Below are 23,739 nucleotides of genomic sequence, written 5' to 3'. Positions count from 1 at the left end.
GGGCGAGAGGAACAGGAGTCCCCGGTGGCTGGCCGTGTCCCTGCACCCTGACCCGAGCTCTCTCTCTCTTTCTGAGTCCAGCCTGGCCAGGCCTTGGTTTCCCCTTCATACAAAGACCTCAGAACTGCTGGCCAAAAATAATACAGGCGTCCCTCAAAGCACTGCCAAGAAAGCCTGAGCCGACATGACTTAAAAATACGTTTAGGAGGATAGCTGGGGCCGGACTGCTGGAGATAATTAAAAACACAGACCCTTTCAGATGTTTACACTGCAGGTCTAAAAAACTCTGGCCAAAGTACTCAAGCAGTATGAGGCCAAAATAGATATAAAATAACTAGTGAGCTGCCTTGCTGTCTACCGCCTACATGGGCAGCTGTCTTCTGAGGCAGCATCATAACCAACTGAAACCTAAACGCCTAGGTTCTATCAGGACCACTATCATCAAAGATGATTGACAATTAGCATACGGTTTGGATTGGTGGGACGGTTCTGTTCTGGGGAAGAACTCCCTGCACATCCATGCAGCCTAGCATGGATAAGAGCAACACTAACCCCCACTAGGGTAACAGAACATTACCAACATAAATGTATTACAGAGATCATTTACTTTACTGTGGGAAGTAGGGGTGCTGAGGGTGCTGCATGTAGCCTTGGGGGTGCAGTGTTAAAAATAAATTAATGAACAATTTGTAATGAACAAATTGAAACAATGAATTGGGACTGTGTTGCCACCTTGTGGAAGAACTGATTAGTGCAAAACCAAGTCAAAGCGCATGTGAGACCTGCGGGTACAGGTATGCACAGTTACAAATATCGAATAGTGTGCGTACTATTCTGGTGACAAAATTTGCGTCACGCACACTGTGCAGGAACCCTTACGTACGCGTAAAAACCGTAGTATACTTTGGGCTTCAGTAGGCAGCATTATCATTCAACATGCTTTTTCAAACTGTTTTCATGACAGAAACATGTATATGATGCCGTAAAAAGTTCACTCTTTAGGCAGCTCACTAGTTTTTGAAACAAAGCACCAAAAAGGTACCAAAAATGGCACACTCAAGTAAATAGCCAACCCCCACAACAAAATCAGCAGTCTTATCGAAAATCTCTAATGTGTGTGGCGTAGTGCAGATAACAAGAGAGTTCAAAGGCACATGTGGCCCAACTCTGATTCAAAGGCATACCTTCCCAGCAGCAGAGCCGATGCCGGCCCGTTAATGACACGCAATCAGTGGCGCAGTAGGGGAAGGCGGAGAGATAATGAGGGGAGGGGGGCAAAAGCTTTGGGGACCTGAAATCTTTTGGGCAATTTCACAAATGGGCCCCTCTTCATTAAGTCCTAGGCTGGCCACCCTGTGGCACGAAACCACACCAGACCAATCCAAAATGGGCCAGCCAGAACTGTGGGAGCAATAAACCGGCTATAACCGGACATAGCTTAATGTGGCCCCATAGGACCTGCTGAGAGAGAACCAGCATGAAGAGCACAAAAAATAGAAGCAGCGGTCAAAACCAGACCCGTATATAGTCCACAACTCAGTACAGAGGTCAGTAACAGCAATGTAAGCCATCAACAACATATTGAAAGGACCAATGACTACATAAGCAACAACAAAAACGGACTTTTAGTAAAGACAGTATTATTTTTATTTTTTTTGAAGGAAACGAGTGATCTTTGTTCATGCAAAATTTGCTACACTGATGCAAAGGTGTCATGGAAGCTTGCCTGGATATTTAAAGAAGGTTGCTAAGAAGTTCTGAGTGTTTTTAGCATGATGCTATGTGGTTGCAGGGTTTTCTGGGTTGTTGTGAGCCCGCCCCCACGTCTAAGATACTAGAGTCCCTTCTTTAATGTTAGTCAAAGGGTATTTTTTCACCTATTGCTTGACTTTTAAGTCCACCATATACTTTGGTCTTTTCTTCTGTGGATCAAGTTTCTTTTTTTTTATGATATCACATGGAGTACAGTTGAAAGGCTATGTGTTCGACTGTATGCTAAGGCCAGGCTCAGACTACAGGAGTTTTGGACCGATTTATCCCCAAATTACTCATGCCGACAATCTGAGAAAACATCTTGTCCAGGACCTCAGTTGGTTCCGATGTTTGGCCAATTTTCAGATTGAATCTAAAGCCTCCTGATCAGCTCTCAGACACATTAGGGCCACCCGATAATGTTTGATATTATCGGGGTGGCCCCAATGTGTCTGAGAGCTGATCAGGAGGATTTTAAATCAGAATGATTACGACTATGATTACATCAGTACTTTCGCAGTAGCCAATGAGAGACAAGTCTATAAGGAGACAGAGGTGAATGAGTGAAGTTTTGAAACAGCAACCGCAAAACAAGCTGTCGTATAGGTCTGTTGGACAATGGAGATGGAGGAATGGCTTGTGTAAGTATAACAACAACACGACTGCCCATATAACGTACATACCACAAGTGTACGGACAAAGAGAAGAGCTTAGGAAAAATCGCCTCAGTTTTAAACATACCAGTTGAGTTTAAAAGGCTGCTAGCACTATAAGCTAATGTGCTGATGGTGTTGCTAATCAATGGTAATCATTTTTGACCTTAAGGCAAATGTTAGCTAGCATACTATGGTTAACAGTTATTAAAACTGGCAAAAACTGGCAGATTAATTTCACCTCCAGTTCCCACTGAAGAACAGAGATCACGTGAGGCATGATGATAATCTTAATATCTTGTAGTGTGTGATAAGCCACAATTTCTGGAGAGTTTTGAGAGATGACAATCTGTAAAGATTCTCTTTATGTGCGTGATGCAACCATATTTTATCAAAAAGTTGAAGCACAAACTGGTGTGTCATCATTTTGAACAAAATTTGGCCAAACAGTTTAAAGGAGTTTGAAACAGTGAACTATGGCAGAACTAAATGGGGATCTTGAAGGTCTTCAGATAGCTGTTTGCCGAGCCAGAGGAACGTGTCTTGAGGGCTGCATGCTTTACAGGTTAATAGTTAGCATTTTAGGTCTGACGATTTTCTGTCCATCAAAAGCTTTCCTGCTGCAAGCAATCAGATTTGATCGCTACAAACACCTGGCTATACAGCAAGCATGTACTCAGCTACGTGCATGACCGATGCTATCTGGAAAGGGATTTTATTTTCTATAGGGCTCCAAACCACTGACAACAAGGTTTTTATGGTGTTTATAGCTATAATTCTTCAATAAGACAATCTAGGGAGTGAAAAATGTGCTGCAAGCCACCTTGAGTCTGAGGCAGGCAGGGTGGATGGGCACCGGTAACTTTTCCACTTCTGTGATTAGTGCTGCGAGCCTTAGCGTACACATACTCCACACACAGATGCCCAGTGCTGCGAAGGACCAGAGAGGATAATGGAATAAAGCTTCTCTACCTCGCATAAAGGAGCAGTGATTCTTTCCACCTTATTTTTTTCCCTCTTCCCAGAACTGTTAGTCTTCCACATCCCACTTCCTCTGAGCATCCTCCAGGGCCCTGGCTGGGAGCTCTCTATACAGCAAAGCCTTATCCTGCCTGACTGCTGCACAGGAAGTTGTTTTTTGTCATTTATATATTTCCCCCATCACCCACACAACCAAAATAGTCTGGAACTCTACCTTACTCTATTAAAGTGTACAGTAAAGCGTCTATTCTTGCATTCTGGAAGTCAGACACACACCTAAAACAAGGCATTTATACGAACAGCTCAAATGACTAAACCAAAAATGAATGTAACAACACTATAAGTCATACTATATCTTTATGAAAATATTTGTTCGTTAAAAACATTGTCATGACAAACTTGCTTGACAAGACTTTCTTAGTGGTTTGGACATTAACTATTTCCTTTTGTGCTCCACTGAAGAAAGGTAGTCATTTATTTTAATTTTAGTTTAATTTTGTTGTGTGTTTTGGTCATATATTGGTACCTATACATTTAAATGCTATGTATAGCATAAAGTTATTTGCTATCAAGCTAACAAATGAACATTATAATGACTATTCAGATTAGCGGTCCTTCAAAAACTACCTGGGTCATCATCATGAGTTCCATTCTGTGTGTAAAATGATGGATACACCCAAGATTGCCTGAAAAATCCCAAACAAAACACTCATTGCTCTTCATAACTGATGACCCATCATTTTTGAGCATCATCAGGGAGCGCTGCTTGTATCATGGTGTAGGACGATGCCGTGATGAGTTTATGTCAACATTATGACCTCTGGAGCTTGTGAATCACTTAGTGCTCACTACTCTTACACAGTCCATCAATGTAAGTACACGGAATTTTGGCATCTTTGGAATTCCGCTTCTGAAAGTGGGATCAGTTCAAAAAAAAAAAAAAATCTGAAATTTTAGTCTCAAAAGAAAATTCAAGCATATATAATACAATAAATACATAGAAAAGTAATGTGTTTACAAATAATTCATATGAAATCATGATGATGTAAAAAAAAAAAAAAAAAAAAAAACTTCTGGAAAGTATTCTGAAAGTTTTCCAATAATTAAATTTTTTTTTCTTTCATTATTTGGCTCATTTTAATAATAATTATTGTAATTATTTCAATGACATTTAAAGCTGTATTATAAATGTAATACTGTGTATTGTATATGTGTGCACTGGTGCATAAAATTAAAAATAATAAAATATTCTTCCTTTATGACTTTAAATATAACACTAGTATGTTGGCTTTCTCAAGCACATACAATGCAATAAATAAATATAAAAGACATGTTTAAAAATAATTTCTATAAAACCATGAGGTGTAAAAGTGTTATTTTTCCCCATATTATCTCTTTATTTGCTGGTAAAATAAAATGAATCAATACAGCAATAATTTCTATTTAATGCTGTATTATAAATGTAATACTGTGTATTATATATGTATTTATTGGTGCAAATCTATGTGTGTGCATTGGTGCATAAAAATTTAATATTCTTCCTTTCATAATTAAAAAAAACCCTCTAAATTACTTCTATAAAAGTTTTGAATCTGCTTGGTTACTTTGGCGGTTTGGTTGAAATGACTGAAAAAGACATGAAAATGAGCTTTCTGATCAGTTCTAGACTGAGGTGTTGTGTGAGGACAAGCGTCCCAAAACCAGGCGTCTCAAAGCGACACACCCTGCTAAATGCCCAGCATTCAGAGACACAGAGCGAGTCCTTTCCCTGATCTAAATGAGCTAAAACGAGCTGAGGTTAAGTATAGGTTAGCTCACGAGGAACCATCAGGAGGAATGCACATCCCAGCAGAGGAACAACTCCCCTCGACATAATCGCCCCAAGCTGTAAATCCAGACCCACATTTCTGCTGTCTGCGGCCACTTGCCTCACACGGCAATAAATGGAAAGGTCACCAACACCAACAACTCTGTGCCAATGACCTCACGTGAAAGTGCGCGTCCACACAACTAACAGAATGCATTTTTCCCAAAAAACAGGTAGGTAAATCTCGTTCTGTTTTCTGAATGCAGAGACGCACCCAACAGCATGAGAAGAGTATAAATTCCAGGACAGAAAGAAGCGTTGGATTAAGTTTCCTTTCAAGCTCAGGGTCCTTGGCTTAGCAGTCTACCCTTTTGGCCTGAAAGCGAGACAGACAGCGAGTGAAAGAGGAGCCATGAGGCTTCCCCTGTGCGTGCCCCCCTCCTTCCACCCTGGGCGGCAGTAAATCAGGATGGCAGTTAGCTAGGAAGCAGCTGCTAATGATAGTTTTACTGGGGAGAGCAGGAAGTCATCTCCTGACCCCGCCTGCTGCTCCTGGTCTCCTGTGACTGTGACAAAAGGACAGTAAGTGGGCAAAAGACAAGCATCGGCACAGCCTGCTCTGAAAGCGCCACAGGAAAGCTGCCTGCACTGCTATCGCATCCACCATCTTTAAAAAACAAAGGCCTGTCTCTTCCACGGCAGCCTCGGCAGGGGAAAAATATCACAAGGACTCTGCCTTTTCTAGAACGCTTCGCACACACTCAAACCAAAGCCGCAGACATAAAAGCTGAAGGGAAGAGGAAGTTACTAAATATTGCTTTCAAAATGTACGTGCCCATATAACGCGAAACTAAACCACACGCACACCTCATATGTTTGGGCGAAAATCATGAAACATCAATAACATGTCTGGGTCATAAGGTAAAAAAACACGATAAAAACAATGCATAAAATAAAGATCCTCGGAGCAAGAAAATACTATTTTACAATTAATTATTTTTTTACTTCAGACATTTAATTCAATGTGCTACTTGTCATTTCTTTGTGATTGCTTTAGAAATTCACTAACACTCTCTAAATGAAATTGTTTCTACACCATTTTTTCGTTTAGTATACTAATTCATTCTCTTGTTGTCATCAAATCGTGGCCTAGTTGTTCAAAATTTTTCCCTCAATCTAGTTAAATTTTTAATTTAACAAAATTAACACGAGGGAACAAATTAGAATAATGTGGCTATATTTTAACTAAAACAAAGGAACAAACAAAAAGTAATAATAATAATAAAAACACGTAGAAACAAATTAATATATTTATTATTTATTGTTTTCCTTTGCATGTCATGTGCAGGGCTCAGATGTGTTTTAAATTTTATTTGAAAATATTTAAATTTATAAACTTGGTTCCTTAAAATATATTTATTGTTGTAGTATTTACCCATAATATTTGTATCTGTTGCACTCACTTTAATATGTGTTCAATCAATCAATAAATATATTATAGTAAAACAGTAAAAACTGTTGTATTACTAAAATAAAAACCTAGATAGAATAATGGGAATTTTGAAAAATGTATAACAAAAATATGGACAAAATCAAATGTAATTTAAAAAAAAATCAAAATATATTTTCTTTTTTTCTATTAAATTTTCGGGTGCTCTGAGAATTTTTTTTTTTTTAATGTTTTTTATAAGATTCATTCACTTGTATGTTGGAAAGTATTTGTCAATGGTTGATAAAATAATGATGCATTAAATAATGGTAATAAAACAAAGGCTCTTACTGTGAACACATCATCATCCCCAAGTTCAGCCTCATTCTGGAGTGTTGAAGAGGAAGTTGTGGAACCTAAAATAAAACACACAAACAGTAGACATGAGCTGACAGACCTTAACATATCCTGTCAGTTAATGGTGGTATTTGAGGTTGGAGAGAGAAACTGACAAAGAGACAGTGAAAGATTGATTGATGGATGAAACACATCACTATCCAGATGTCCTAGAGTGCATCACTGGCAACACATTACTAACATACGTCCTCTCTACCCTTCACATAGGTGCTTATACTTCATTTACAGTCCTGCAGCACATTTTGCAGCCGATGAAATACGTATTTGCATTTGCTATTCTAAAAAACACAGTGCTTCTGAAATAGTAAACGTAGTTTGGTAGTATGCTGTTGTAAACATGCCTGTTTGATTTAAATATTTGTATTTTGTTGTGTTGGACAAGTAATGTTATTTTGTTGTCTTACTAGCTAATACAACAGTGTTCTTAGACTTTATACTGACACCTACTGGTGTGGATGCAGCATCACGTACACACACAAAGTTGTGGACATACACATCGTACTTATTTTGATTAATTTATTACACAAACAAAAGTGTCTAATAACTAGAGCTGGGAACTGAATTTTATTGATTCTACTTCTTAGCCATTCCCAGTTTCCAATAAGCTAGACTAACTAATATAGATTTCAAACATTATTAAAGACAAGTAAACAGTCAGTAATAAAATAAAAACAAATTAGCAATAACACAAATAAATACAGGTACAGAAAGTGAAATCAAATTTAAAATAACACTGCATAGTTTTCTTTTTACATATAAAATATAGACAACCTCTTATTAAGTTTTCTATTTCTATTTCTTTTTCTTTTGTTCTTTAATTAAAATTAATAACAGACAGTAGCGGTATTATTAGGCTGCTGTCACTTTAAGACTTAATGCACAGAGCCAATATACTGTTACATGTGCGTTTCTTCTAAACTGTTCATGTCAACTTAAAACAAAACTCTCTGTTCACAAGGATATTTTGACAAAATTCTGTGTATTCATCAGTCTAAGTGAAAAACATGCAAAAGAAAACTTAACTGAAACTAGTGTTTGCACACTATATGAAAGGCAGCTTTTATCTCTGCACATGCTTTGGATGTGTGTGCAGTACAGAAAACTACTTCACGTCTTCTTGCACTTGAATGGTTTAAAATCATATTAAAGTGTTACACACAAATTGATAAGCAAAATGTCCAAAATGTGTGTGTTTTATCAAATCCACGGTTCTTGGAATTTTGGAACTGGTTCTACTTTAGAATACCCAACCCAACAAATAATAAGGGGGCGAAATTAAGTAAATAGTTAGTCCGTAGGTCATGTGATCTCAAGATAGCTGCCACCATGAGGGGAGACCCCACTTATATGACTAGAGTCTTCCTCTTATTTGAGTGTGTAGAACTTTAAAGAAACTTGCTAAAAGTACAGTAAGGTTTGTTTATATTTAGGAGTAAATATTTTTTGCGGAGTGATATGTAAAAATATCTATTGCACTTTTAAGCCTGTATGCATGTGTTTTGTCTAAATTTAAATGTTCTCACCCTCCGTTATGTCCTCCAAGGCTTTCCGCACACCTCTGTCAAAGGCACGGGCATCGGCGGGGCTCTGGAACGTCAGGCCGCATTTTTTGTTGTCGACCTTCCAGTGGTGAAAAGTGGGCGTGGCCTTGGTGTAGATCAGATCTTTCCTCACGAAACATTCCAAAATCACCTGCCAGCCAAAACAAGTGAGACATATCAGAGACGAGCCCACTGCCTGCCGCTGCTCTGCTCTGCTAGAGGTCACTGCCTGAGGAAAGTCTTGCAAATCACATAACAAATGGGTTGTAACCAGATTTGTCTTGGAAAAGAACCCAGCATGCAAAACTCTCCTTGGGATGCAAATCAGTTTGATTTCCTAAAAGCCCCATGGGAGGAAGATTGTGAATATTGGTGCCACACCTGCTTGTCTTTGAGGCGCTCGCCGTGGATGAGGAAGTCGCTGCGGCCGGTCAGCTCAGCAGGCATCACCTTACAGACGCCCACCCTGCTGAGGCCCCCACCTTCCTGTGCCAGCCATCCCCCACTCGAGTCATCTCGGGTCATGACCACCGCTTTGACGCGCACAATGTAACTGTCACTGAGAGAGAGAGAGAGAGAGAGAGACATTGGACATAATCCAAATTAGGGCCATATATCAAACATTTGCTATGTATCTGCAACAATTTTGCCGGTGATAAAACAATACACTGTAAAAATAATGTCCATTTTAATGCTATTTATTACCATAAAGTTTCTTAAAGATGAGTTTTAAGATTTTTTCTATTTTTATTGTTCACCCAAAAATGTAAATTCTGTGATTATTTACTCACCCTCAAGTTGTTGAAAACAAAATAAGACATTTTGAAGAATATTTGTAAGCATTGGCTGAAGCCTTTGACTTCCATAGTATGGAAAAAAAAAATACTATGGAAGTCAATGGCTCCCAGCAACTGTTTGCTTTAAACATTCTTCAGAATGTCTTCTTTTGTGTTCAACACAAGAAAGGAACTCATACAGGTTTGGAACAAGTGGAAGGGGAGTAAATTATAGCAGAATTTTCATTTTTGGATGAACTACCCCTTTAATACTGTCTCTGATTTAAATTTCAGTAGCAGATAAATAGTAAAGTAGTACACATTTCGGAAAATACTGTCTTTATGAACTTATATTGGATTACATTTTCTTACTTATTCACTTAATTCTTCAAAGCATGCTTCAATTAATTTTAGCTAGATGTTTTACTGTATTTTATCTCTTATTGTGATTTTTTTTATAATTTAAAATAACCGTTTTCTCTTTTAAAATACTTCAGAATTAAGAGTACGATGTGTGTGTGTTCACTGCTGTGTGTGTGCACTTCGGATGGGATAAATGCAGAGCACTAATTCTGAGTATGGGACACCATACTTGGCCACATGTCACTTTCACTTTAAAACTTAAAATACTCTTACTGTAAGACAACCAATTAAGTCATTTGTTTCTATTTTTATAACTGAGTGTAAGAAAAAGCTAATGTTTAAATGAAACATTCTGAAATAATAAGTAATTAATTTCTGTGAAGTCAAAGCTGAATTTTCAGCATCATCACTCTGGTCTACAGTGTCACAAGATCCTTCAGAAATAATTCTAATATGCTGATTTGATGCTCAAGAAACATTTATTATTATTATCAATGTTGAAAATATTTGTGATGCTTGATAATTCTTTGGAGTTTCTTTGATAAATTGAACCTTCAAAAGAACAGCATTTGTTTAAAACTACAAATTTACAATTTAATTTAATACTTTCTTACAAATTAAAAAAAAAAATTAATTCCTTAAAACTAGAAAAAAGTATTTATTTATTTCAAGTGTAAGCAAAAAAACTTTCTGACCCTAAATGTTTGAATGGTAGTGTAATTTTTCTTCATTTAATTACTGAAATACATTTTATTTCAATAAATAAAATATCTTCTCTTAGCCACATTGGCCAGCTGTACTCTAAATCCAGCTGTGTTTTTTCCATTCACAGTGACACAGTGATGTCAGACATAGCAATGGGGAAATCAAGCATCAACACCTCAGGCCAATCAAGATGGCCTGTCAGTAAGAAACTCACAATATTCACAAGTGTTACACATGGCCAGAGGACAAGAAAGCAAAATTAAAATCAATTTTTAAAAAGTCATCTGCACTCAAGACTAGTCCAGAGTTTGAGCCAGGTTTACTTTCAAACTAACTCAACCGTTCTTCCTCTGTAATGCGATGAAAGCCAGCAGTCAGCCTTATATGGTAACCTGAGCTGCCGTGTTCAATAATTAACCAGAGCAGGAGAGCGGACGGGTGAGGAGGTGAGGGAGGGCATGTCTCAAGACCAGAGAGCAGCGAAATCAATAGCCTGAGCCAGAGGAAGGAAAGGGCCTCGTGGACGTGTGAACGAACGCTCACACTCTACATTAAGCCCTCAAACTTCTGACTCATAAATAACCAGTAGGAAAGGAAAGCCACTTTTAAAGATCTCAAATGTTTCCCACGAGACAGCAGTGAGATGTTGAGCAAATGAAAACTTCTTAGCTCTCAGACATCTCCTCTAGATCTCAACAATGTCTCAAACTGTGCTCAGACAGACACAGCAGAAGAGGAAATGACAACACACAATATAGTAAAGGCCTATCAGTTAAGAGAGCTTGCACATTATTTGGATGCAAAATTATAAAAAAATTTAATCAGATAATTATTTGCCATGTTTTTGAAAAACAGACGCTTGAAGGAAATTTGCCTCAGATTTGCCAAGTCTGCAATAAAAAGTCCAAGATTTCAGTATAAAATCAAACATTTCTTATTCAGTTTTTCACAGACCAAATGATCTGCGGAATGCTTCCACATCCATTTTATTATACCTTCACAAAAAAAGAGATTTAATCAATTGTATTATTAGTATACATATTAGTATATGTCTTTATTAGAGTTATGCTTAACACCATTATACTTGGCTTAATTATACTGACATGTATACAGAGAAGATGAATATTTGGCCTATACTTGTACTTAATCTTAATTGAGATATTTAAAGGGATAGTTCATCTAAGTCATCTTATTTCCCCTCAAGTTGTACCAAACCTGTATGAGTCTCTTTTTTCTGAATATGAAATAATATATATTGAAGAATGTTGGCAACAAAACAGTTGTTGGTACCCACTGACTACTATGGAAGTCAATGGCTACCGTCAACTATTTGGTTACCAACATTTTTCTACGGAGCCCCACACATGGCATGCAGGAAAAAAATAGTAGGCTAAAACGTGTGCACGATTTACTATTTCTTTCCCTCAGTTTATAAATTGTGCACACAATTTACTAATTCGTTCCCTCGGTTTGCTAAACTGTGTGCACGATTTACTAATTCATTCCCTCGAGTTGCCAAATAATTCACACGATTTATAAATCGACAGAACAAATTAGTAAATTGTGTGCACGATTTAGCAAATCATGGGAACAAATTAGTAAATCGAAGGAACAAAATATTTATCATGTGCACGTTTTAGTACATCAAGGGAAAGAATTAGTAAATCATGTGCACAATTTATTTATTTTATTTTTTCTTGCATGTCGTGTGGGGCTCCGTATTTTTCCATATAAGTGTTCGACAGAAGAAATTCAAGACGATGAGTGAACTATCCCTTTAAGAAAAGAATAATCTAGTATTCTAAGTATACCTGGTTTGTAGTTGTGCTGATAGAGAAATTGTTTAATTACTTTTTTTTGTTGCTTCTTTTGGGCAGCACATTTTACATACTATCTGAAAAGTTTATAGAAACAAGTACGTTTCGAGTAAATAGTACATGAGTGGAACTGAGTTGGGTCATTTTTTGGCACACAGCTCTATTAACCTACACAGAAACAGATAAACATTTGACTGATTTGACTGACAATTCCTCCACAGTGTAAGTAAACAATACGTATGATTGTTCAGTTCAATCAAAGAAATCTTACAACTTTTAAACTACTGAAAGTATAATATACAGATCACTTGTTTATTAGATCATAGTTAGAAAACTTTAGAGTCGTGAACTCAAAGTCATTGTTACACTTAAAGCAAAAAGCATACTTTTATTAAACCAAAATGTAGGCCAGTTTAGTCCCAATGCGTACTGGAATACTTAAAAGTATACTATACTAGAACACTGATTTTACTTACATAAAGTAAACTTAAATAAAATACTCTTACTGTAAGACAACCAATTAAGTCATTTGTTTCTATTTTTATAACTGAGTCTAAGAAAAAGCTAAAGTTTAAATGAAACATTCTGAAACTAGGGCAACCTTTAAGCAATAAAATGCTCCTCTGGGATGCTTTGAAAAGCGCTTAGAACTATCCAAGCAGATTCTGTCTTATGAAAGAGAATACGGCATGATCTACAAAACACAGAGCCATGGCATAGACCACAGAAGCCATATGAGCGCGTATTACCATCATCCATTTGTAATTATTATACACAATCACTGGCCCAGAGCCTATAGATGTGGCTCCTCTAGTGGAAAAGAAATATAGAAATGCTGTCTGTGGGATTAGAATTAATGAGGGAGGAAGTCCTGTGGGAGCAGCACCGTCTAATGTACTTACACTAAGAGAGCCAGGCCAGGGGATTGTCTCCATGCCAGAGCCATTCAATATCAGCGGCTAATTAAAATCAAATCAAATGTAAATCCTAATAAAACTAGGTGTTTTTCATAATTGAACAAGCGGAGGGCTGGCGATTCCTCTCTAAGCTGCAGCTGTCGGTGGGATTCACAGTTTCACACCACATGTCCTTCATGTCCCGTCGGGTGTCTGGGGTACGGGGGACTAAAAGGTGTCTAACTATACCTGAACAAACACATGGAGATTTTGTCCGATCAAAGCACACAGAGTGCAGATATGATATAGATTTGTAATCTTTCAAGAACATGTCAAGGTCATATTTCACCTCAAAACCATAATAAAAATGTATGCATTATTTTAGTATTATTTAAATACTATTATAGTATTTAATATTTAAATTTTAGCCAATTTATATAATTCTGTTGGTGAAATGAGACCTACAAATGTATAGCAAAAAAACAAAACAATAAAGGTACTCGTTAATTCTATCTTTTGCACTATATTAAATTATATTATGCAATAAATAATTTAAACCAACAAATAATTAAAACCAGAAGAAAAAAAAAACAATACACCAATAAATAATTAAAACCAGAAAACAAATGATAATTAATCATTTACAGGGCTGGTGGTTTTAAAGCAAACATAAAGGAAAACTACCATGTTCGTTATGCCAAAATGTCCAGTGTCAGACAGTTACTCGACTGGTGCATATTAATTAAAAGCATTGCTAATATTACCGATACGCTCTCTCATGACAGATCTAAAGGAGGACGCATGATAAAACCTGTATTTTAAAAGCAGAAAGGCAAGTGAAAATGTCACTGAAGTATGTGTGAGTGTTTATGTCTGTGTGTGTGAGAGAGTGAGTCATTCTATCCATCTGTGATGTGGAAATTTACAAAAAATAGCCCTTTTTTCCTCATTTTCCCTCGTACAGTTTAAAAGATCGCACCCCTTTACACTCTGGAGGGCACGACAGGGTGAATGGGTGAGATATATATTAGAAACGTCAGAGCGAATAGGACTGATTGTCAGTCTGAACATTTTATGCAAAAAAGATTTTCATTTCTAACACGCTCTTATTTTAGTCAGTGAAGCTAATGAGGAAATGTGTGATTAAAATTAGAGACGGCTGTTTCCTTCCTGTGTGATGTCATTGTTGCTTCCTGTTGTTTATCTGCTTTGTCCTTCCAAGGACACTAGACATTTAAAACATGAGGCATGCTTTTTTTACTCACATCTTTGGCATTTTAAATCATCAATATATTTTAGAATTCTTGGCATTACATATTCTTTCTGATATTTGATGCAGACATAAAAATCATGCTACAATATACTGAGAACAACAAAATATTCCTGTGCTGTTTGAGCAATGAATTTCCATGACCTTTCCAGTCGTTAATGATCACTGTAAGGATTTTTAAAAATCTTTCTACAGAGGCAGATTTCCAAACTTTAGAATAAAATGTAAAATAAAACTTCAATCAGTCTGTTCCTCGCACAAACTTTCTGTATGGCTTCAGAGATCGTCGTACAATAGAAAAGATTTGCTTGAAGATTTAAAACTACTTCTTTTGTTTTCCACAGAAAAATAACAGCCATGTTTTTATCTCACATTTGTTTTGGTTAACACTATCGGTAGGGCTGCACAATTAATCAAATTTCTAATCGTGATTACAATTATGGATGCCACAATTACGTAATCGTTCAAAGCGGCAATTTGTTTTTCTCATTATTTTAATTTTATTTTTAGTATAACATTATAATACCATTCATATATTTTTTTTTTATAATTTAAAGAAGAAACCAATCCGATGTATAGTTGACATTTGAGGCTTAATACTATAGAAAAGCACTAAAGGGTTTTAAGGTAGAGTGTTTCCAGCTTGTTTATTTTCATATAAAAATACGGCATGCAGTTGCATCAAATGATGGTATAAACATCATTCAATGTAAACTGTGATAATCGTAATTAATAATCACAATTACAATTTCAAGGGAATAAGCAACAATTATGTTTTTTTTTTTCATAATCGTGCAGCCCTAATTATCGGTTAGACTTGGAGCAGGGTTTAGTGTAGCTGGTAGATTATTTTTAAATGCAATTAACCTTTTAGCGCCACTCATTGGACATTTTTTTTCTGAACTGCCAGGGTACACACAACAATGTAATAAAATGCTGACAGATTCATGCTCATCTGTTTCATATAAAACTGAATGTGCTTTTAGCACAACTCACTAGACATTTCACTTTGAAAGTGTCGCAGAACATTCAAGAAGCATCATAACATCATTTTGCAGAAATGTGGCCACAGGCACGTTTTTCCACAGAGCCTGGGTTGGGTTTGTGACAACATGAGGGTGAGTAAATGATAACAGAATTTAATTTTCATTTTGGATGAAGTACTTCCAAAGAGCAAATAGTCAAAGAAACAAATGAAACTAGAATGAAAACTAAAAAAAAAAAAAAAAAAAAACAGTCACTATTAAAAACTCCATGGTCAAGGGAACCCAACCCAAAATATATCCCACATGATTCAAACACATCCACATATTTTACTCCATTCATGTTACGCAGTTGCTTTTACCAGTGATATGATCGTTAGCTGGTCATCTTTTCCAAGTAAATAATATTTAGCATGCTGGGACATCTACCATCTGGCTTTCTCAGGAGAAAAAATAGGGTCATAGAATTACAGGCATTTAACAGACACATGTGTATCGTGTGCGTACACACATATACAAACACACACACACACACAACAGAATGTACGAAGGCGGCGAAAGCCACGACTCCCTCTGCTCGCTACCATCCCAGGCTGGAAGGTGTCTCAGTGCGGCCTCTCTCCCATCTGTGCCACAGTGGGCCTCAGGCCAGCGTCACACCCCGAACCGACACAGGTGACACTCCATCAACCTGAGCACAACCATCTCCATTCAACTGTGTCACACGTGTTCATTCAATTGTTATGGTCTTTTAGACGGAATCATAATGGAAATAAAAAAGAACTACTTTCATTGTGCACTCAACCATGAAAACAAGTGTCTGACTTACTAACAACAATAAACACTCTTCTTTGGGAGTGAAAATGTGTGGCAAAAAAAAAAAAAGGTAGCATGGCTAAATAAAGGTGATGTTTCAATTCTTGTCCAACAGGATTGCTAGACCCTATTTAGAGGGCAAATCTAACTCCCGTGCGTTTTCAAAGATTTTTAGTCAAAAATGTCTAAATAGTTAGTTCACTCAAAAATTGCAATGATGTCATAATTTACTTGCCCTCATGTTGTTTCAATTAAGACTTTCGTTCATCTTTGATGCAGATCTGTTTAAAGAAACCTGAGAGGTTTCTCTCTCCATTGAAATTCCATGCAACTTGTATTGATTGATGTATATATTTGAATAAAAACCTACTTTAAATGTGTTTATCATACAAATAGATCGCGTCTCTGCAGAAGACTAGAGTAACTGCTTGATTCATATGGATAACAATGTTTTTTTATGACCTTTATGAAGCATCAAAGTTTTGATTGTATAGACTTCCATTGGAGGGACAGAAATCTCATTTCATTAAAAAGATCTTCATTTGTGTTTCAAAAATGTTTGGAACGACATGAGGCTGAGTAAATGATGACAGAATGTAACATTTTAAGTGAACTAACTCTTTGGATTTCAGTCTGTTTCTTAAATAAAACTATTATAAGACGTCTTAAAACTTGGATTATAGTGAACCACTTTTATGATACTTTCATGGTGCTTGACAGCCACTGGTCACTGTGTGCTTTCATTGTATGGAAATGAGCGTTCAGCATTCCTCTAAAGAAATACATTAATACAGGTTTGGAACAACATGAGGGTGAGCAATTTAAATTTTGGAGTGAACCAACACTTTAAATGAACGTTTACTATTTAACTGATTTTATTTAACCTCACAAGGATTTTAGAAGATTCCCTGTGGTTCAAACAATGACATGTTCTCCATTGCTTCAATAAACAGTAAGACTTTCCCCAAACTCACTTGTATTACAGTCGGTTCTGTCAGGCACTTCAAACAAAGCCTGAGCAGGTGCCACAGAAATTCCACACTTCACCTTAAAATGGAAGTGAGAAACGTACAAACCAATAAATGACCTTGACACAAAACAACATAATGTATGTATATATTTCCAAACTAACCATATTAAAAAGTCATAGAGAACTACTGGGATTGTTTAGGTGTCCTCTGAGAGCCAGCAAAAAAACCCACTCAGGGTTTCCTCAAAGATAAAGGCCTAAAGGTCCAGTTTACAGAAGTAAGAATGGCAAAACTTTCAGCAGAATCACTGAATGGGTATTTTGGTGTACGTGCAGGTTGGCAGGCCATTGAGGAACTGGGGTGAAGTCAGGAGAGAGTGACGGATAGACGGATGTCTCACCATAGTTTAGTCTATTTGATTACCATCAGGGGGCATCGACATCACAATAGAGCACAATGGTTTCCGCACAATGTGGAATTGTCCACGTTCTCAAGGCTTTAAATGATATGTCGCCACCTCTTCCCAGAGTCTCAATGAGATCAACAATGGACGGATTATGACAGCATGGCTCCAAATTAATTTAATCCGCAATCTTCTGCAAATGTAGGGTCATATCTTCATGAGATGCTGGAAACATTACTCCCAAGTCATTTCAATCAAAACAGCAAATATTAGGCTAATTATTATTATTTATTCAAAAGACACAGTTGAACATGATGGAGGGTACTAGCCCTCCTTTAAGAGAATGCTAAGATCACTACTTGCTTCCCTTCTTATAACAATTTACCTATATGAAGTAGTTAAAACAGGTCAAATAAGTGCTGGAATTTAACCATTTATCTACTGCACATTTAAAGACTGAACCCCATAAGCACAGCTTTTTGTCAACCTTTGTCAATGATTGCACATCTATATTAATGTGCCAAGATGCTACATTTTTTGCTAACTCTGAACAGTCTATGGTGAATCACTTTGTGGAAGAATAGCTTATTTCCATTAATATTATTATTATTGATTTAATTAAAAACTAAATTAAATTATTTTATTTATTATATTAAACACTATTAATATATTCATAAAACTATTTATTGAATGTTGGTATCTCTTATCATATTGTTTCCATAAAGGCAATAAGTCACTTAAAGGAATAGTCACAACAAAAATTAAAAGTTGCTGTTAATTTACTCACTCTCAGGTCATCCGATAGAAACTTTTTATTCAGTAGAACAATACATAAGATTTTTAGCTAAAATCATGGTCCTCGGTGATCCATGAAATGCATTTCACATCATTATTGGATGCTATAATCATATAATTGCATATTCGTTATATTATTGCCAAAAATGCTGTATTACGTAAGCCAGGCCAGTAGTTGGCGCTGTCACCTTGTTAGTAAACTGTACCTCTAGGGAAGTGATGATTATATGATGCGTCTCTGCTGTTGGTTGTAATATTGGTGAAGTAAATCCACACTTTGCTGAAGAAGCGTTAGCAAACTCTTGAGCTGCAACAACAGTACCATGTACTCCGCCATTGTTGTGTATGTTTGTTCGTGCTTGCCTTTAAAATCAACACGTACTGCGCATGTCTGCATACCTAACACATACTACACACGTGCATGGTGTCACCATTTTCAAAGATTCCCGTATTGGGTGTTTACACGGAAACGATAACGGCGGCGTTTTCAAAAACGTACACTTTCAAACCCGTTTTCAAAAATGTACATTTCCAGTCCCCAAAACACTGTGTAAATGAACGGTCAAAATGCATAAAAAGCTTCCCGTTTTTGGCTGAAAACATTGTTGTGTAAACGGCCCCTTAGTCTGCTATTTCCAACTCGGTGAAGTAACGTGAGGGAGGAAACTAGTTGATGTTAGTTACTTAATTAGCCATGTTATCTTCCTCGGTAGCAAGCCAAATAGTATTTATTTCAGCACTGAAACAAATGGCAGGTGGGTCTCTGTCTTGATCTGGGATGAAAGAGGGAGAAATGTAGATGACACATATAGTTTATGTATGATTGGTGCTGAAACGTCATCTGTACGAAACATCATTGTGTACGGAACATGGTTAGTCTACGTTACCCGAAAAATTCCCATACGGCAAAAGGTTCCAGGGATTCACCTCCTTCAGCCATCCTACACAGAGGTGACTCTCACTGACCGCTCGCACCAACTGGGGTCGTGTGACTCGTTACGCTCTTCATTGCACACAACTGAGGGAGTCCTGCACTTTCCATCTTTGACGACATGTAAAAACAACTCTGCAATACTGCAGGAACGGTATAACGAAAAATTTGAGTGGTTTTGAAACCGTGACTTTTCCAAACCGGTATACCTTGAAACCGGTTATCGTCCCATGCCTACTCCTTAAGCATGGTAAAAGTCACACACGCAGTGGTTAATGATTATTTGATATTGAACAGCCAAAATCTCTTATGCTAATCTGATTCATAAATCTTTAGATTTATGACTGACGCTAGGTGTGTAAGACAAAAACTGAATTACAATTCTCTTTCAAATGATTCTGAATCAATTCACACAAAAATTTACCTGAAATTTTAAAAGAATTGTTAATACTTCTGGCCATTAGAAAGCTTAGGATAAAATATTACAGGTACAAATAAACGCCATGCAATGTACAACGTTGCAAAAATGCTACAACATTATTATGAAGAAAACCAACAACAACTCAGCCCACATGACTCACAAGTTGATCATGCTTATAAGCTCATCATAAACACTGACCAAGTTTAAGGTGTCTGAGATGCAGCATTTCATTTACATAAGCCGCTTTCACGTAGAAATTCCAGAAAATACACAGATAATGTGTCCCGGCATTTGTCGCGGGATCGTTTGATTGTGGTTCATTCACACTGCCAGTGATTTTCCGGAATCTGTGTATGCGTTCACACACATCCTGTAAAGATCCCATAAAGACATGTGACATTACGATGTGACGTGTAATGTGACGTGTTCTGTTTCACTTAAGCTGGCGAACGATCTCAGCTTGAGTGCCGATAGTGAGGAGCTACCTGATGTCTGCTTCATTACAGTTTGTACACATTTTTTCGTCGTGAACATTGATCTGCCTTCAAAACACCCGGTAAACGAGTCGCACGATAACATGCTTCATCACTACCACACACCCTTTACGGCATTGGTTCTGGCTTTTGTTCACACAGAGCTTGTTCCGGGACTGAACCCGGCAATGTTACTAGGTCCCCGACCCAGGATCGATCCAGGAATCAAACCCAGGATGTGTTTCCGGGACCAATGTGCAGTGTGAAATGGGCTACAGAGTGAGAGCGGCCTCTGATTTTATTAAAGCTGCTTATTCAATTCCTATCAGCCAGTCAGCGCAGACATATTTCATACTAAATCTTTACACAGATTTGCACCCCTGAACTGTTGCTGAAAAACTGAGCATCATTTTGAAATCAGACTACAACCAGACTACAACCGTCGCCACATGGACCTCACTACTGCCACCTTTGCCGTTCAAAACAGCACCTTGTGTTTTTTACGAACCTGCAAGAAAAGAAACAGCAGGACTGACAGACAAGCACAGAGCAAAAGGCCACAAGACAACAGAACAATCCGGAAAAACCTGCCTCGACCGGGCTTACCGGCTGCTCTCCGTCATCTCTGTGTATCCAGCGGCAGCGCTCACGGCATCGGCGGGGCGAGCGTCACCCAGGCGCGCTCAGAAGCACGGAGACCGAGCATGTCTGCATCCAGAAAGCAGGGAGAAATCTCCAGCCTCCTCTTCACACACTGTATGATTCAGTCTCCTTGACAAACACTCTGAGTGCTGGAGAATGAGTCATCCACAAGCAGCCATTTCTGCCTTGAGCCGGCGGCCTACAGCACAGCTTTCCCTCTCTCTCTCTTTCTCTCACGGTCTAACGTGCAGAGCATATAATCTCCAATCGCCTACACCTCCAGCTAAAGCTACGACCAACAACACCCACACAAGCACAGGGTGTGGGCTCAACCGAACATGAACCAGTGCAGTTACTGTGCCCCTCTACATCAAACAACACACCTACACGCACGCCGAGAGCTGACTATATGCTGTGTAAACACCTACATCTTAACCATCAATCATCGGTGTGAACAGGAGAGCTGGTCCTGAGCGCTGTTTGAGGGTGTAGCATTGTTCAATCTAATGTAGGAGATGAACCAAAGAGAGCCAGGGATGGAGAAAGATGCTTTCGGAAGTCAGATGGTGCAGTTGTGGCATTTACTAACAAGCTGAACCTTGACCCACTGGTTTCTCCATTGGAGCCCGTTCAAAAGCAGCCATGTTTTATGATTGAACATTTCATTATAAGCAATATATAGCTACATTGAAAAGTCATGTACTTCCAGGAAATCATGCAGCAGTTGAATATATAAATGTTATTTAAATGAATTGTATAGTTCACCTAAAATGGCAATACTGTCATCATTTACTCACCAAAACATTCTTCAAAATATGTTTGCGTTCTGCAGAAGAAAGAAACTCATACAGGTTCGGAATGACATGAGTGTGAGCAAATGATGACAGAATTTGATTTTTGGCTGAATGATTGCTTAAGGCATATTTTGTTAAATATTTATACAATTTTAAAAAGTTGTTACCTATTTGAATATATTTTAAAATGTAATTTATTCCTGTGATGCAAAGCTGAATTTTCAGCATCATTACTCCAGTCTTCAGTGTCACATGATCCTTCAAGTTTATTTTATTAAGTATCCTTAAGAAAAGTTCAAGTATATTTTAAGAATACTTTATGTACTAAGTATGCAAATATCAGTATACTAGTAGTATACTTATAAGTGAACTATTTGAATACTCTTTGGGACTAAATTGGCCCACTTTCTAGAATATAAAGGTATAAGTATACTTTAAGTATAACCGTAAACTTATAAAGTACACAACTAGTTTACATCTATGTTTTTAGTTTGTACTATAACTATAATAAAAGTGAACTTATAGGTGTACTGATAGTTTACTAATTAAATAGCCTACTTGTAGCATTTTTAGTCTTCAGGAAACTACTAGTTTAGTAGTTTTATACGGCACGTATACTTTAAGTATACTACTATGTTCCTATTTAGGTACTGATTTGTATATATTTTCTTATATGAATATCTTAAGATACAAATCATCAAAAGAAAGAACAGGATATGTGCTTGTAAACAAAAACATTTTATTCTAGCTTCATGCATTCTTCTCTATTTCTAATTCTATTTCTAATCTATTTTTGTGAACACTTGAATATGGGTAAGTTTTATAAATAAAGTAATAAATAAACAACATTTTGAAGAAAAAGCTGAAAAAAAGACTATGTATTGGATTCTGAATGATAATCAAAATGTAGATGGGGTCGATCAACACCCCAAAGCTTGACAGTCATTATTACCTCTTCATGGGTCATTTTATTCCAAAACGTTACACAGTTTTGATGCTGTTTTATGTCTGATGATCATGTTAGATTAAGTGTGGAGGCATCTGTTGTTTCGGTTTCTTCTTCGCTTGTGTTTTGGAAATTCTGTACAGAAGATGTGTAATAGCGCCCTCTACCGTATAACAATGAAAACATGGATTCTCTAAGCACAAGTATAGCTTAAATATATTTAAGCTATTTTTTAGGTATAAGTCAAGTATACTTAAATGTAATTTTAAGTGTATTTCTGAGAAGTAAATAAAGCACATTTAAGTACATACAAAGTAGACTGAAAGTAAACTTTCCTGTTTTTAGGTTAAAAGAAGTATACTAATAGCACTCTTTTGTAAGGGTTCTTTGGAAACTTTGGAAATTTTCTGAAGACAAATACAATGTGATACATTTAGAAAGTTCAAAAAGTTTAAAAGAACATACTTTATTTGAAACACAACACTTTAGAACTTTTAATAAAATTAATGTGCCAAATAAAAATTAAATAAAATAAAAATCCAAACTTGTGAACAGCAGTGTATGGAGATGGAGGCCCTGCTCACCTGGATAAAATTAATATGATATATATTTGCTATTTCCGGAAAGATAAATGCGTTGAAAAGTGATTTTCTGCTCTTAAAATAAAGAAAAAAATATATAAAATCACAATCAAAAACAATATTTTCAGCTGATATGAAAACAAGTAATTTAATGAAAAGATAATAACAGATGCATATGGAATCTCACATATGAAATGAAATGACTTAGTTGGTTCCACTGAAAGAACGCTGCACTCCAACCAGTTTTGCCAGGTACTGTATATTGTCCTCTGGTGTTATTCTATCAACGTTTAACATACTTTAGATGCTGGAACAGTTACAATTGCAGATTATATTTTTGCTATATGCAGTCAGCAACATATACTGGTGTGGAAAAAAAAAAACAAAAAAACAAATTATTTTATTTAAAATAGGCCTAGTAAAGTTCAGATATATGATTTCACATCTTATCTTGTTGCTGCATTTTTTGCATTTACAGCACTTTTATTCCATGGGATTTTTATTTTTTATTTATTTTGTTGGCTTTTTGCCAACATTTCACCAGTACACGAATGTTTTTGATTGTATCTATACTGT

At 36.9% G+C, this 23,739-nt stretch overlaps 1 protein-coding gene across 2 annotated transcripts in view; it reads right to left on the bottom strand.

The window, feature by feature from the left end:
* LOC109061430 (sprouty-related, EVH1 domain-containing protein 2-like) overlaps positions 1-23,739 on the bottom strand; it is a 36,580-nt gene that overhangs the window by 5,687 nt on the left and 7,154 nt on the right. The window contains exons 1-4 of one of the 2 annotated variants that reach the window (XM_042736371.1): positions 20,807-21,620; positions 8,962-9,139; positions 8,563-8,731; positions 6,974-7,038 (exon numbers count right to left, since the gene is read on the bottom strand). In XM_042736371.1, the coding sequence (XP_042592305.1) occupies positions 6,974-7,038; positions 8,563-8,731; positions 8,962-9,139; positions 20,807-20,823 (429 nt within the window). In that variant the 5' untranslated portion in view covers positions 20,824-21,620. Of the gene's footprint in view, positions 1-6,973; positions 7,039-8,562; positions 8,732-8,961; positions 9,140-20,806; positions 21,621-23,739 lie in introns of those variants that run through there. The other variant, XM_042736370.1, reaches the window with a different exon arrangement.

This window comes from Cyprinus carpio, chromosome B13 (assembly GCF_018340385.1).
Source record: "Cyprinus carpio isolate SPL01 chromosome B13, ASM1834038v1, whole genome shotgun sequence".
Taxonomy (NCBI): domain Eukaryota; kingdom Metazoa; phylum Chordata; class Actinopteri; order Cypriniformes; family Cyprinidae; genus Cyprinus; species Cyprinus carpio.
Note: the sequence above shows the minus strand (reverse complement) of the source record. Positions and strands in the feature narration are given on the sequence as shown.